This window comes from Schistocerca nitens, chromosome 6, assembly GCF_023898315.1.
Source record: "Schistocerca nitens isolate TAMUIC-IGC-003100 chromosome 6, iqSchNite1.1, whole genome shotgun sequence".
NCBI lineage: Eukaryota > Metazoa > Arthropoda > Insecta > Orthoptera > Acrididae > Schistocerca > Schistocerca nitens.
Genome location: NC_064619.1, coordinates 561371837 through 561386922, shown reverse-complemented (window position 1 = coordinate 561386922; position 15086 = coordinate 561371837). Strand labels below are relative to the sequence as shown.

The window sequence follows — 15086 nt, the reverse complement described above, 5'->3', positions numbered from 1 at the left end:
GGTCTAAGTTTCACTTCAATACTGGCCACAAGCCCTTGGTTTCATTATTCAGTCCTTCTGCTATATTGCCCAAAAACATGAAAACCACATTCACTGTCCAAAAGATTTCATCTGTCATCTCAAGAACTTGCGACTTCCACCATCAGATATCCTTGTTAGTTTCAATGTGGTCTCACTTTTTACTCGAGTGCCATTGCATGAATCATTGTTTTTCATTGGCAAGAAGCTGGAAGGGGAACTTATTGATTTGTTTAAGCAGTTGCTCACCTTGACTTACTTCTTATTCAGTGACTAGTACTGGTCATCAAACTGCAGCCTGAAGGCTGCATGCAGCCTAAATCAAGTGTTCGTGCTACCAGCAGTTCTCAGCTGTGTTTTATAATACCATCCTTCCTGCAACTAACAGCAGATATCCCAAAAACATCAATGTTAACAATCTTCTCAAGATTGAATTCTTCTTTCTCAATAACAAATATACATGCAGGTACAGTAATATTTGAAGATGTGCTTAATTTTAATTGACATTCATGAATGAGTTAAGTAAACTTTGCTGCCTACCTCAGGGGCAGAGTGGTAAGTAGCATGCCCACTGTGGGGTTAATAGAAGTGAGAAGGCGAATGTTTTATTGTTTGTCTTCCAATGTTGACAATTCACGAGCATGTGGAGCTAGTACCAATCAGCTGCTGTGGCACAAATATCACATGGAATTAACAGGGATTTGTGAATGTGCATTATATAGATGGTCATCTTCAAATGTGGTGCATCAGTACACGTTAGTAGCAAGTAAGATGAAATCAAATTAAGGCTGTTGTAATACAATGTAATGAGTAGAAGAAAAATGACATTAAAATCATTTAGTAAACATCTGTGATGGTGTGTCACATTTTAGTTTCTTTTATTAATTAATACAAGATATTGTAACGAATTAGTAAGGGAAGGTGTGGTAAAGTCACCAAGATGGGAAAAATGGTCACTGCATATTTTTTACCCTGAAAAGTGCTGCTGCCTGCCAAGAATTGGTCACACTAGTTCTAAAATACATCACCGTTGTTGTCAGTGAGATGACAGACAAAGCTCATTTTGTTACTTTTTAGTAAAAACTTTTCTTTTTTCTTTTCGAGTTGTCTGATGTAAGACATGTCAGTCGTATCATTCTTATTACCTCATCTGTATGGAGAGTATTGATTTTTTACAATATCAATGTTTAAACAAAGTATTTTGGCCTACAAATGTAGTTCCTTATTATTTCTTTTGTTAGGATCTCCTGTGGATCACTAATGCCAACCAGCATGGTGTCCTCTTGGGAAAAGTGGTAACACTACTCGTAAGGAAAAGTGAACAAGATGCTCACCCAAACAACAGGTAGTTACCTCCAAACAACACACATAATACAACAGATAAAAATGATTTCGGAAGCCTTTTGTATACACAGCTATCATCCACGATTCTATCACTTTTTGGTAATTTGAAATTAATTATCTCACATTATTTAAAACAGTTTCAGTTCTGTTACATTTGGCCTAATACAAAAGTCCTGCTGAAAATAGTCTGCTGCAGTAATTTGGTATTCTTTCAGATAGTAAAGCATGAAGATGCCTGGAAGATATGCATGAAAATCAGAAAAATGAACACAAGATATTGTTGTGATGGCACTGACCACTTAGGTATGGGAAATTGATCAATCACTACATAAGCCTTCAAAAAAAAATTGCATGTAATTTCAACATATTATTTTTCCCCTAAAAATACAGAGTGTATCAAAAAGAATAATCCAATTTTAAAAAATCATAACTATTATGTCATTTGAGATGTGTGAGTGAACAATGTACTGTTGGAGAGAGCAAACTCACTGCTGCTCATGTGCCTCCATTACCAACAGTAATGAAAGAACTGAGACATCGCATTACAGCAGTTATGGAAGCTGTAATTCAAGACATGCTCGCTGCAGGGTGGGAACAATTTGAATACTGTATTGACAAATGCAGTGCATCTCAAGACGGGGGGATATTGAACACCTATGAAAAGGTACAATAAAAAAAAAATAAAATAAAATAAACTTTTGAGTTTCCCGTTCATCAAAAAACAAAATTCATTGTATATGTTTATTAGTTTCAGAAATGTAGATGTGCCAAATCAGATGATTCCTTTTGATACACCCTGTATTATAGTCACTGAGAAAACAAGAGAAATCCTTGCAGAGAAAGTAAATGAAACCCTCAAAAACATTTACAATTAGTCAATATACAATAGTGACACTGAATACAAAGAAAACAAATGCCAATAATTTCAGTTTGAAGAGGTAAAATGACACTGTTAAATTAAATGTAGACAGCACCTCTATAGAATGCATAAAAACTAAACTAGACTAAACTCTATCTGAACAGGCCTCGAAAGGCCCAATGGTACCGACCAGCTACCTTGTTATCCTGTGCTGATAGGCATCACTGGAAGTAGATATGGAGGGGGATGTGGTCACCACACTACTTCCCCAGCCATTGTCAGTTGATGTGACTGGAGATGCGACTTCTCAGTCAAATAGCTCCTCAATTGACATCACAAGGGCTGAGTGTCAACGAAGTTTGGCAGACCTGGACAGCTCCCGATCCAAGTGCTAGCCCAGCCCGAAAGCGCTTAACTTAGGTGATCTGATGCATATCAGTGCTACGGCTGCGGCAAGACTGTCAGCACGTACAATGCATAATAAACACAAAATTTTTAGGACTGAATATTAACCCTCAGTTGAAGTGGTGTGAACACGCAAAAGATAATTGCAAATAGAATGTACTCAGCATGTTATGCTCTTGAGAGTCCTTTACTTAGTTTGTAGCAGCTAGTGTGTTTTAGTTACATACTATTCATATGTAAGCTCATTTCTTAGCTATGGAATTCTTTTCTGATGAACAAATGCCCAAAACATGAACACCATTTTCAAACTACAGGAAAGGGCCATAAGAATAATAACCAAAAATAGTAGGTGAGCTCATTATAAAGATCTGTTCAAAACACTGGGGATTTTAACTACACCACATGAGTGTGTTTACTGCTTGTACAGATAAAAAATAATACTGTTAATTATGGCAAAAACAGCTCTGTCCATGACTACAGAACAAAAGCTCGACTGAATATACATTCACCAAGCAAGAATTTGTAAACATAAATCTCAAAACAGTATTTTCTTTCAAGAGATAAAACTGTACAATAAATTGCCCAAACAGCTTAAAGCAATTACTAAACCAAACTTCTTTAAACAGACAATTAAAAAATACCTATTCAGCAAAAATTCCATACATTGACAGGTTACTAAGATAACACACAGGAGCAGTCTGGTAAACATGTTACACATAGAAATAATAATAACATAATAAAACATATCATTTCACATATCACTTTTACACTATGTTTTTTTTTTTTTCCTTTTCTGGAAAAATTTACTCCCAAAACTATACTGTATATAATACTAACAACTTATATTTAATCTCAGCTCAACATCTCACTCATTACAGAGGGGCGCAACTCAATTTTTCAGGCAAGCAAATGGGAAGTTGCAGTACCCAAACTGAAACAGACATCACTGCTATGTCCCTGAGATCAGACGAGAGTGGGTTATGATATGAAAAACACGCCTATAGTGTATGCAGTGACTGGGAGTAAGAAGTGAATGAACAATGTAGCACTAGCCTTTTACATTATTAAATACACTGACTCTTTTGTAAAACTATGGTTAAACCAAATGAGGTAGCTCTGTTTTAAGCACCTGGACTTGTATTCAAGAGGGCGGAGGCTCCATCTTCATCTGGCCATCATGATTTAGGTTTTCTGTAGTTTCCTTAAATTATTTCAGGCAAATGCTGGGATACTTCCTACTTGTCATGGCCAGTTACCTGTCCCATCCTCGTCAGACTTTGCCCTATATTGAATCTGCCCAGTGGATTAGCAATGAGGGTCAGTGTGCTGGCCAGTCTGACTGTGGTTTTTAGCCAGTTCCCCACACCCAGTTAGGTGAATACTGTACTGGTACCTAAGTCCCACATAGTTATACAGTTTGCCACTACTTACAAAACTTTCACTCACTTTCCCATGAATAATAGTTCATGCAGACAACTGGAGGTACACATATATCTGTCCCAGGGGTAACGGAGAAGCGGCAGGAAAGGCATCATGCCACCGCTTAAATTAACCATGCAAAATCTATTAACAACCATGCTGACTCCATGCTGATGTGGAAGAGAGACTCCAGAAAGCTACGTATGATGACTGCTGTTCTTAAATTCTAATGGCAAGATACGTCCACTATCCTTATAAAAGTGATATATGGATGAATAAAATTACTACTACTCAACATCAAGTTATTGTTATGGCCATTCCAAAAAGATATTATCTTGCTTGTTTTTTGCTGTGTAAGAGAAGAAATCTAGGAATTAAATAAATTATATAAAAAATTCTACCAAGTCTTCCCAAATACATACTTCCTTGCAGTGGATGATATGGCCAGAGAACATTATACAAAACATGGCATACACTTAAATGGAAATGGGAAAGTCCTCAGAAGTCAAAAAAAAAAATTAACATTTAATTGAGATATTTCTATTTAACTGTGTGCAGATCCCAAGATCTTACCTCAAACTGCTGAATAAACCTCACAGTGCAAGGAAGTGGAATGCAGCCCTCCATCACATATCCCCCTACCCTGCAAGGAAGAGCAAACAGACTGTTCATGGAGCGAAAAATCCAGGAACCACCACCACTAGCAAGCACACAACAAAGGTACATAAGGCCTGGGACACTTGCTGCAGTAACCGGAGCAATATCACAACTATTCTTGACCAACAAATGTGGTTTTCTTTTTGTGCTGCTAAATACCTTTGTACACTGAATAATCCACAGTTTCTTGGCAATCTTTCAGTCAGAGAAGTAAGTCTCATCTGTCAAACAATGGAAAGCAACAATATTACGAAAATGATATATGGTTACTCACCATATACAGGAGATAAGTTGCAGACAGGCACAATAAAAGGCTGCTAAACAAGCACAGTTTGCACATGCATGACCACTGTGATGCGACCATTGTTTAGCTGTCTTTTTGTTCTGCCTGTGCAGCTCAACATTCTTGTTGTATGATGAATAGCAATCTATCAGTTTCATCCATATTGGTTCACACTGACTGAAGCAAATCAGTTATGAGAAGAGAGTAGCCACATCACACAACAAAATAAAGACAGTACGGAATGTAGTGAAGAAGGAGATTGGTTGAATCAGAGGTGAGGATGAGCAAATAATTTGAGTAAATGATCCATTAGTAAGTACTTTATGTCCATTATTGATAAGACAGGAGTTTACAACTAAGTAAGTGCTGCTCTGGAATACTTGCCCTTACAGATAACTTCAGTGACATGTGTATGACTCATGCTATACTAGAACTACTAATATTTACCATAAAATCTTTAAAATTGATATATTATAGTGAATGCCTATATGAAAAAATAGAAGGGTAATTAACAAGTGACCTTCTTACTTTCGTAACATCTTCAGCTATTTGTGTGAAACAGTCAGTTATCATCAAAATATTTGGTCAACATGCTGAAATATGTTGAAATTAAAGCTCAGTTTAACGATGCAAACATTCACTCATACCTGTTTTGGTCCATCTCTTCAATGAAAGTTTGAATAAAGCTGTGTTTCCATTTGAATTAAAATATACAATAGTCAAGCCATTGCACAAAAAAGGTAGTGCGACAAAGTCGAGAACTACTGACCCATTAGCTTAATTCCAATTCTAAGCAAAGTATTAGAAAAGATTAATTCACTACAGTTAGAAAAATTTCTTGTCAAAGAAAAAGTGCTACGAGAAACCCAACATGGTTTTAGGAAAGGCTATTCAACATAATCTGCCATATGTGATGTAGTACATACTATACTTACGAAATTAGATGAAAGAGATAGGGTGGCATGTTTGTTCCTAGATTTATCAGGTGCATTCGACACAGTATCTCATGAGATGCTACTTGAGAAACTGGAAACTTATGGTATTAGAGGAATAACCAAAAGTCTCATACAGTCATACCTACAAGACAGATATCAGGTCACACAAGTCATGCACAAAGTGGGCAATGTTATTAAGAAGTACAGTTCAAGTCCAGCTGTAGTAAAGTATGGTGTGCCCCAAGGGTCAGTTATGGGTCCTTTATTGTTCATACTATATGTTAATGATCTGCCCACAGAACACAACAGCAAGATACTTAACTATGCGAATGACACAACCGTTGTTAACTGGGGAACCGACGAGAATGATTTGGCCCAAAATTTTTCTGATGTCTTATTTGGATTGAAGAACTACTTCCAAAACAATCACTTAAGCTTAAACATCAATAAAACAAATCTAATGGAATTTCAAATACACCACAAACAAGATGAAATTCAATGGAGTGTTGTGTCTGATGATGGTTCAGAAACAACATTGAAAGATAAAACTTCCTTCCTTGGCGTAATGTTAGATCAGCATCTCTCTTGGGAGCATCATATTGATTTCTTGTGCCAAAAACTTAGCAAATCAATTTATGCAATGTGTACAATGTCACACTTTCTTAAATACGAGCAAATGAGTATAATCTACTATGCTTTAGTGTATCCCTATGTCATATATGGAACTGAAGTATGGGGATGTGCTGCTGCCAAACATGTAAATAGGGTATTCATCATTCAAAAAAAGGCAGTTAGAATCATGTATAAGCTTAGATATAATGAGTCTTGCAAAGCAATTTTTAAAATTAAGAAACTATTAACACTTCCATCACTATATATTTATAAAGCTGTTCAGCTGATGCTAAAATACAAGCAGTACAATCATCTAAATAGAGAAGAGCACATGCACAATACTAGGAGGGACTATGATTATCACATGGAAAGAAATAATACAAAAAAATGCAGTCAAGAGCCCCTATTACATGGGGATCAAATTTTATAACAAACTTCCAAAAAAATTAAAAAGCTCATGTGGAAGCTGCCTCGAAATTGCCTTGAAGGAGTTCCTCAGCAATAAGTGTATTAAGGAATTCCTCTCAGAGGAGTAGAATACTTTCATTTGTATGAATAGTATTTACATATACAAAAAAAAGCAACATCATTTTTTATCTGTTAGACCTATTGTACATAATTGTTCCCACAATGTTATAAGGGGAAATGATCAATATGTAAACTATCCAAAACAAATCCTTGTGTTTGTTCATGGAGAAAAATAAATAAAAAGTGAAAGTAAAAGACTGAGACTGTGAAACGCAAATATTCTGAACAAAATTATATACTTGGAACTGTATATCTTTTTACAGAGCAATGTACAGTTATTTTTTAAATAAAATATATGATGTATCAGTGTCATGAAAAGCAGTTTCAGTTACATTTTATACTTTGTCCATAGCGTTACCAATAATTTTCACTTTACTGCACATTATAATTTACTGATATCCTATACACAATCAAACGTCTTGTGGGTCATTTTTGTTAACATGTACTACATAAGGAAATATACAGGGTGTTTAAAAAATAATCACATATTTCTGCAGGAGATGATACCAATGGAAACTAGAAGAAAAGTTCCTATAATTCTATATCTCGAAACCAATATCTGTTGAGATATGGGCCATTTCACTTGTGACAAGTTATGTGTAAAATTCCATGGTGTGGACCAATTTAATGCTGCAATCCATTGTTGATGAATTATCAGCACTATAGAAGAATGTTACTCTTGCAGAAAGATAATAACTGTGGTTTATGTCCAATGGGGCACCACCATATTTTCTGCAGTGTGTGTGACAGGGACCTCATCAGAGTGTCTCATGGGCAATTGACTGGTTGATGAAGTCCAGTAGTGTGGCCTCCCCATTAACTGGATCTGAATCTGTTTGATTTCTAGGTATCTTCATCTACATGTATATTCTGCAAACCACCATGAAGTGCATGGCAGAGAGTATGTCACATTGTACGAGTTATTAGGTTTCTTCCTGTTCCATATATGGCAAGAATGATTGCTTGAATGCTTCTGTGCGTGCTGTAATTATCCTAATCTTAGCCTCACAACCCTTATGTGACAGATACATAAGAGCTGTAGTATATTCCTAGAGTCATCATTTAAAGCTGGTTCTTGAAACTTTATTAATAGACTTTCTCGTGGTTATGTATGTCTGTATTCAAGAGACTGCCTGTTCAGTTTCTTCAGCATTTATGTGCCATTCTCCCACAGGTCAAACAAATTTGTGAGCATATGTGTTACCTTTTTCTGTATAGGTTCACTATACCCTGTTAGTCCTGTTTGGTATGGGTCCCACACACTTAAGCACTACTCTAGAATGGGTTGGAAGAGTGATAGTGTTAGCAATCTTCTTTGTAGACTTCGTTGTAGACCCAGTATTCTGCCAATAAACCAAAGTCTGCCAACTGCTTTACCTAGAACTTACCCAATGCGATAGATAATTCCTTCATATCCCTACAGTGTTACACCCAGGTATTTGTATGATTTGCCCAATTCCAGCTGTGAATCATTGATATTATAGTCGTAGCCTACTACTTTTTTTCGTTTTACGGAGTTCTATGGCGACATTTAGAGTCATTGATTTATGCCTAACCAATCGACAACATGCACACATTTCAAGGGAGTGTGCCCACTGCCTATAATGGGTTGAAGGATATGTCACGATACGCGGTAACCAGGGGCCCACTGCCAATAGAGTCTACTTCTATGTACAAGAAAGGAGGGAATGAGAAGACAGACTGGCCTATGTCTCCAACAGGTATTGGTTTCCGGACATATCAATTATGGAAACTTTTCTTTTAGTTTTCACCAATACTACCTCCTATAGGAATATGTGACGCTTTTCCTAAACATCCTATATAAACAATACTATTAAATTCAGACCATTTTTTCAGGATATTAATGTATAATACTTAATACACAATAATGGCCACATAAATCAACCACAACTAAGCAACACAATTAAATTCAGACTATTTTTTCAGGATATTAATGTATAATACTTAATACACAATAATGCGCACATAAATCATCCACAACTAAGCATTCTTTGTTGTGTTTTAAACCTGCTACCAGTCTTCTTAAGTCTCCAGCCAATAGTATTCTTAAGGTACTATAGTTTACAAAGTCGTCCGTATTTTCTGATCACAACATTCTAACCGTGTCAACATTCTAACGGCAACGTGTAACCCAAACAGAAACTTCAAATGAACCGCTGGGCCTGACCGACTTTCTGCTGTTCATTTGCGGTCGATACTCTACTGCCGACTGCAAAAGGAGTATTATGGGGTATGCGAAACGTGGGCAGTTACTGCAATGCATCGGAGTCAGCAGTTAGCGAACTCTTAACAGTCTTTAACGAAGTAGAAAATTACTGAGAGCATAAACGTATTTTAAAGTAAAATGAACGTTATTGACTAACATTCGACTAGCCGAAAAATCGATCATCATATGGCACTGGTCGCAAAGCAGTGACAATCATTTTCTCGAACATGATTGTTTATGTTGGAAGCCTTGCTTCAACAAAGATTGTGTGCCACATGAAGTGCAGAGACGTGGTTAGCATCAGTCTCGTGTTAATTCCAAAATAATGAAGGGGGAAGCACGTATCGATGAACTGGTGCAGTGTGTCAGTTTGCATATCCCAAGAAAATTGCTTTTCCATGGATACATTCTACCGTTTATGTGTCTTTATGGACTGTGGATATATATTTGGGTTACCGTGTACGGAGTTGAGGAATATTATGAAGCCGGTCTGATAGGAGTGGCGGTGATCGGTTTGCTGCAAATATTGAGCTGCCTTTGCTGCCACTGGTCTGTACATGTACACTGCTTTCTAACATGCAAAAGTGTAAGTTTGTTTTTGAGTGCGTCCTGTAGTGAGAAATACATTGCTGACGTTGTGTCAACAGCTGGTACACAACTTGTTTACAGTTGTTTTTAGAAAGCTTTCATCTGATAAACTGTTAACTAATGAATGTGTTAGAGCTTGCTGTAAAGTTTGATTTTTTTTTTTAATCGTGTACAGTTTGCTTAGTACCTTGAATAGGAATATTCAGAACAAAAATAGTATTGTTGTCTAGCTGTGAAAAGACATTCATCGGCAATAATTTCGTTAGAGGTCCAACCCCTTCTGGCTTCTAATGAGTGATCCTATTCACATAGTTAATTACCTAAGTAATTTTTATAAGACTGATGTTGTGTAAATCAGAGAGAAAACACGAAACGTTTTTTCACATTTTTATATGATATATACTATAAACGTAATAAATTTGGTGACTAAAGTATCCTTGTCTGTACAATTTTTTTGAAAGAAATATTCAGTTTCATAGTACTCTCAGTAATTTTATACATACATAAATGACCTAGGTATCTGTGTAATCTTATATGGCAACATGATGTTTTCAGCATATTTAGCATGGAGCAAATGGCAGTATCTCTATTTATAGTGTTAATTTCAACTACAAACCCAAATTATGAGAGTAGATAAATTAACTTGTAAACGCGAAAATATTCAAGTATTGGGGGTTAAGACAGTTGATTCTGGAGAAAGATTTGTTAGTGTAGAATTTAAAAGTCATATCAAATAAAACCTCATGTAGAGTTGCATATCTCAAACTTAGCACATTATTAGACTATTACCTAGACTGACATCATAGTAGTTGTTATACTACACACGGTATAGCCCATCGGCTTTTACTCGTGATGTAACTGTGTGGCGTTGTCTGATGACATTTTTAGGTGCAGTGTGTTTGAAATGGCTTTGCAGAAGACCAGCTTCCGGTAATCCACAGGTATTGCATTTAGTTGTGAATATCTTTTAAGACAGTAGGCTGTTGCTGATACGCTGTTTAATCCTATTTTTAAGTTTTGTGTTTGTTTCACAGCCATGTGATATTTATACTTTAGTTTTCTATGATGACATAGCAAAAACAACTTTGATTAGCAATACAAATTTGATGCGGTATAAATTTGAAGTTACTATTACTGACAGTTCATAACATACTGTCTTTAGCAGAGAGAGGGCTGCACAGTGCTGCAGCCAAAAGTTTTAATCACTTACCGAATGATATAAAATGTCTGTCAAACAGTAGAGTAAAATTTGAAAACAAGCTGAAAAAAATTCTCCTTGACTATTTCTGTTTTGTGGGAGGCAACCGGGTAGATGCAGTGTTTCTTGATTTCTGTAAAGTATTTGAGTCAGTACCCCATCTACGCTTAATGTCAAAAGTACAATCATGTGGGGTATCAAGTGAAATTTGTGATTGGATTGAGGACTTTTTGGTAGGGAAGACACAGCATGTTATCTTGGATGGAGTGGCAGCATCAGATGTAGAGGTAACTTCACGTGTGCCCCAGGGAAGTTTGTTGGGATCCTTGGTGTTCACATTGTATATTAATGACCTTGCAGACAATATGAATAGTAAAATCAGGCTTTTTGCAGATGATGTAGTTATCTATAATGAAGTACTATTGAGAAAAGTTGCATAAATATTCAGTCAGATATAGATAATATTTCAACATGGTGCAAAGATTGGCAGCTTGCTCTAAATGGGGGGATGTTGAACGTATACAGAGAAGGGCAGCATAAATGGTCACAGGTTTGTTTAATCCATGGGAGAGTGTCACAGAGATACTGAATGAACTGAAATTGCAGACTCTTGAAAACTCATAAACAATCCTGAGAAAGTCTATTAGCAAAGTTTCAAGAACTGGCTTTAATTGGTTACTCTAGGGATATATACAACCCTTACGTATCATTCACACAGGTATTGTGAGGATAAGATTAGAATTAATTACTGCACTCACTGAGGTATTCATTCTTCCATACGTGAATGGGACAGAAAGAAACCCTATTAACTATTTCAATGGGATGTACCCTCTGCCATGCATAGTGGTTTACAGAGTATAGATGTAGATTTTGTGCTATTGTAATGTGTGAAAAAGTTGGTGGGTGAGGATTGCGTACAGCTTTTTTCTTATTTATTTATTTATTTATTTTTAAGAGAGAGAGAGAGAGAAACAAACTAGTAAATGGTCGGCATGTTGCCATATTTACAATTTAATGTGTGATGGGAATGGAAAAGATTCCAGGTCATGATTTATTGTGCAAATAATTTATGGAACATGAAACTAACCAACTGTTTTGTAAATATTTTCAACTTTGCATTATGTTTGGGTACCTGATAATGCCAGAATTGTGATGATTTTTGTATCAAGGGACTCGTATTTTTCATATGTTGATCAGAACCTATTCCTCGTGACATTGCTTTTCCACCTTCAGTTGAGCTATTACTGGTAATCTTCCGTGGATGTCATATATAAAAAAATCTTATTCAATTTACTCAATTGACTGAACAGTAAAGAGTCACCAAAAGGAAAGACAAGGTATTGGTTTTTACATTTATGTATCAAATGTTGATTTCTGTTATATTTCTGACTCAATAGAAAGTCATGAACATTGGATGTCCTGCAACATTACTTTATTTTGTGACCAGATTTATGACTTAAAAGGCCATTGTCAGACAGTATTTGTCAACACAAACATCTTATTATGACAATGTGAGCAAAAAACCAAGTCATTAAATAAATTGGTACTGTAAAGCATCCACAGTTTGTATTTTTCATTGATAAATATGAAATTTTTCAACCACACAGCAATGAAAAAATCTATCACAGTGGTGTTCATAATGCAATTTGCAATAGAAGTTGCGAAGAGAGGCTGTCTTCAAGAATAGGGGATGGTTTGCTGTATTTATCTGTTGTGGAATTGTACGTTGGCCCTACTACAATAATGGATGGTAGTTGTGAATTCCTGCTCTGCTAATGGTCCTGTGACATATATGTGCAAACTGGAAGAAAATGAAACACTGACAATATTTTTTGAAATGCGGGTTGTGCGGTTTACCAACTAACCTTTAGTGTAGCCTGATGCATAGCTTTGATTGGACGTTGACAATTTATTTCTACATGTACACCTATACTCCACAAACCACCGAGAAGTGCATGGCAGAGGGTACATTCCATTATATTTGTTATTAGGATTTCTTACCATTCCATTCATGTACAAGGTGCTGGAAGAATGATTGTTTTGAATGCCTGTGTGCATGCTGTAGTTATTCTAATTGTCCTCACAATCCTAATGTGAATGATACAGAGGTGCTGTGGAAGAGTAATCACTTAAAGCCAGTTCTTGAAGCTTTTAGTAGATAGACAGCTGAAAGGTATTTGATTTGACTATTTTCCAAATCATTATTTTATTGGGCTATCAGTTTCGGCGATTTATTATACCATCTTCAGGCCCCCTGACCAGTGTGTAGGAAGTTTCCAGCCTCAGTTCTGGTCAAAATAGGGGCCAGCATTCAAAGACTGGTACCTTTAAATAGATTTCTGCTTGATAAGCAATCACTTCAACCTGACTGGAACAGAGCTTGGAATCTTCCTGCATGTCAGCCTGAAGGTGGCATAATAAATCGCCGAAACTGGGAACCCAGTAAAATAACAGTTCAGAAATTAGATGGCTGAAAGGTGTTTGATTTGACATTCTGTGCTGAACAGCTGAGCCCCACAACCATCTCTAAAAAAATGGACATACAGAGACTTTTAGTAGACTTTTTCAGGGTAGTGTACGTCTTGTCTTCAGGAGTCTGCCAGTTCAGTTTCTTCAGAGTCTCTGTGACACACTCTGATGAGTCAAGCAAATCTGTGACCATTTGTGCTGCCCTTCTGTGTATATGCCCAATATCCCTTGTTAATACTATTTGGTAAAGGTCCCACACACTTGAGCAATATTCTAGAATGGCTCCCATGAGTGATTTGTAAGCAATCTCCATTGTAGAATGGTTGCACTTCCCCAGTATTCTACCAATAAACCAAAGTTTACCTCCTGCTTTACCCACAACTGAGCCTATGTAATCATTCCATTTAATATCCGTACAAGATATTACAACCAGGTATTTGTACGGTTTGGCGAGTTCCAACTGTGACTCACTGATATTAAACTCATAGGATACTACGTTTTTTTGTTTCGTGAAGTGTAAAATTTTTGCGTCTCTGAAACATTTAAAGTAACTTGCCAATCTGTGTACCACTTTGAAATCTTTCCAAAATCTTACAGAATATTTCTGCAGCTTCTTTCAGACAGTATTTCATTATCGATAACTGCACCATCTGCAAAAAGTCTGAGGCTACTATTAATATTGTCCACAAGGTTATTAACATACAACTTAAATAGCAAGAGTCCCAGCACTCCTCCCATGGGCACACTCAAAATTACTTGTACATCCATCCAGGATAGTATGCTACAGCCTCCCTACAAAAAAGTCCTCAGTACAGTGCAAATTTCAATTGATACACCCTAAAATTGTACTTTCGACTATAAGCATAAGTGTGGTATTGAGTTGAATGCTTTCCGAAATCAAGAAATACCACCTCTACCTTACTGCCTTGATCCAAAGCTTTCAGTACGTCATGCGAGTTGGGTTTTGTGTGATCGATTTTTTTGGAATCCATCCTGGTTGGCATGTAAGAGGTCATACAGTTCAAGATACCTCATTATGTCTGAACTCAGAATAAGTTATAAGATTCTACAAGAAATTGATGTCAAGGATATTGGACAATAGTTTTAACAATCACATATACTACCCATGTTGTAGATGGGTATGACCTGTGCTTTCTTCAAACTACTAACTCATCTGCAAATTCAGTAAAGAATCTATTAGGGATTTCATTAGGCCTTGGAACTTTGGTCTGTTTTAAACTGGGTTTTACTTTGTAAAGGAACATTTGAAAACAGATTTAAGGATTGCAGCTTGTCTTTACTACCCTCAGTTTCAGTGCCTGTCTCATTTACCAGGTGTTGGGCACTAACTTTGATTCCACTAACAGCCTTTACACATGACTTGAATTTCTTTGAGTTTTGTGAAAGATCATTGGACAATATTCTCCTACGGTAGTCATTAAAGGCTTCACTCATTGCTCTGGTTGTGAGTTGGTGAAGCTAACAAATGTGAACATGAAATCTTGTGTCTGATGACTTACTCCCATATCGCAAACCAAGCACCA

General features: G+C 36.5%; 1 protein-coding gene across 1 annotated transcript in view; it reads left to right on the top strand.

Annotated features, from left to right (window-relative positions):
* The first annotated feature begins 9532 nt into the window (after positions 1–9532).
* The window catches only part of LOC126263195 (endoplasmic reticulum transmembrane helix translocase), a 190358-nt gene continuing 184804 nt past the window's right edge, over positions 9533–15086 (top strand). Inside the window, exon 1 of the mRNA XM_049960258.1 lies at positions 9533–9873. Within this exon, the coding sequence (XP_049816215.1) occupies positions 9613–9873 (261 nt within the window). The 5' untranslated portion in view covers positions 9533–9612. The remainder of the gene's footprint in view (positions 9874–15086) is intronic.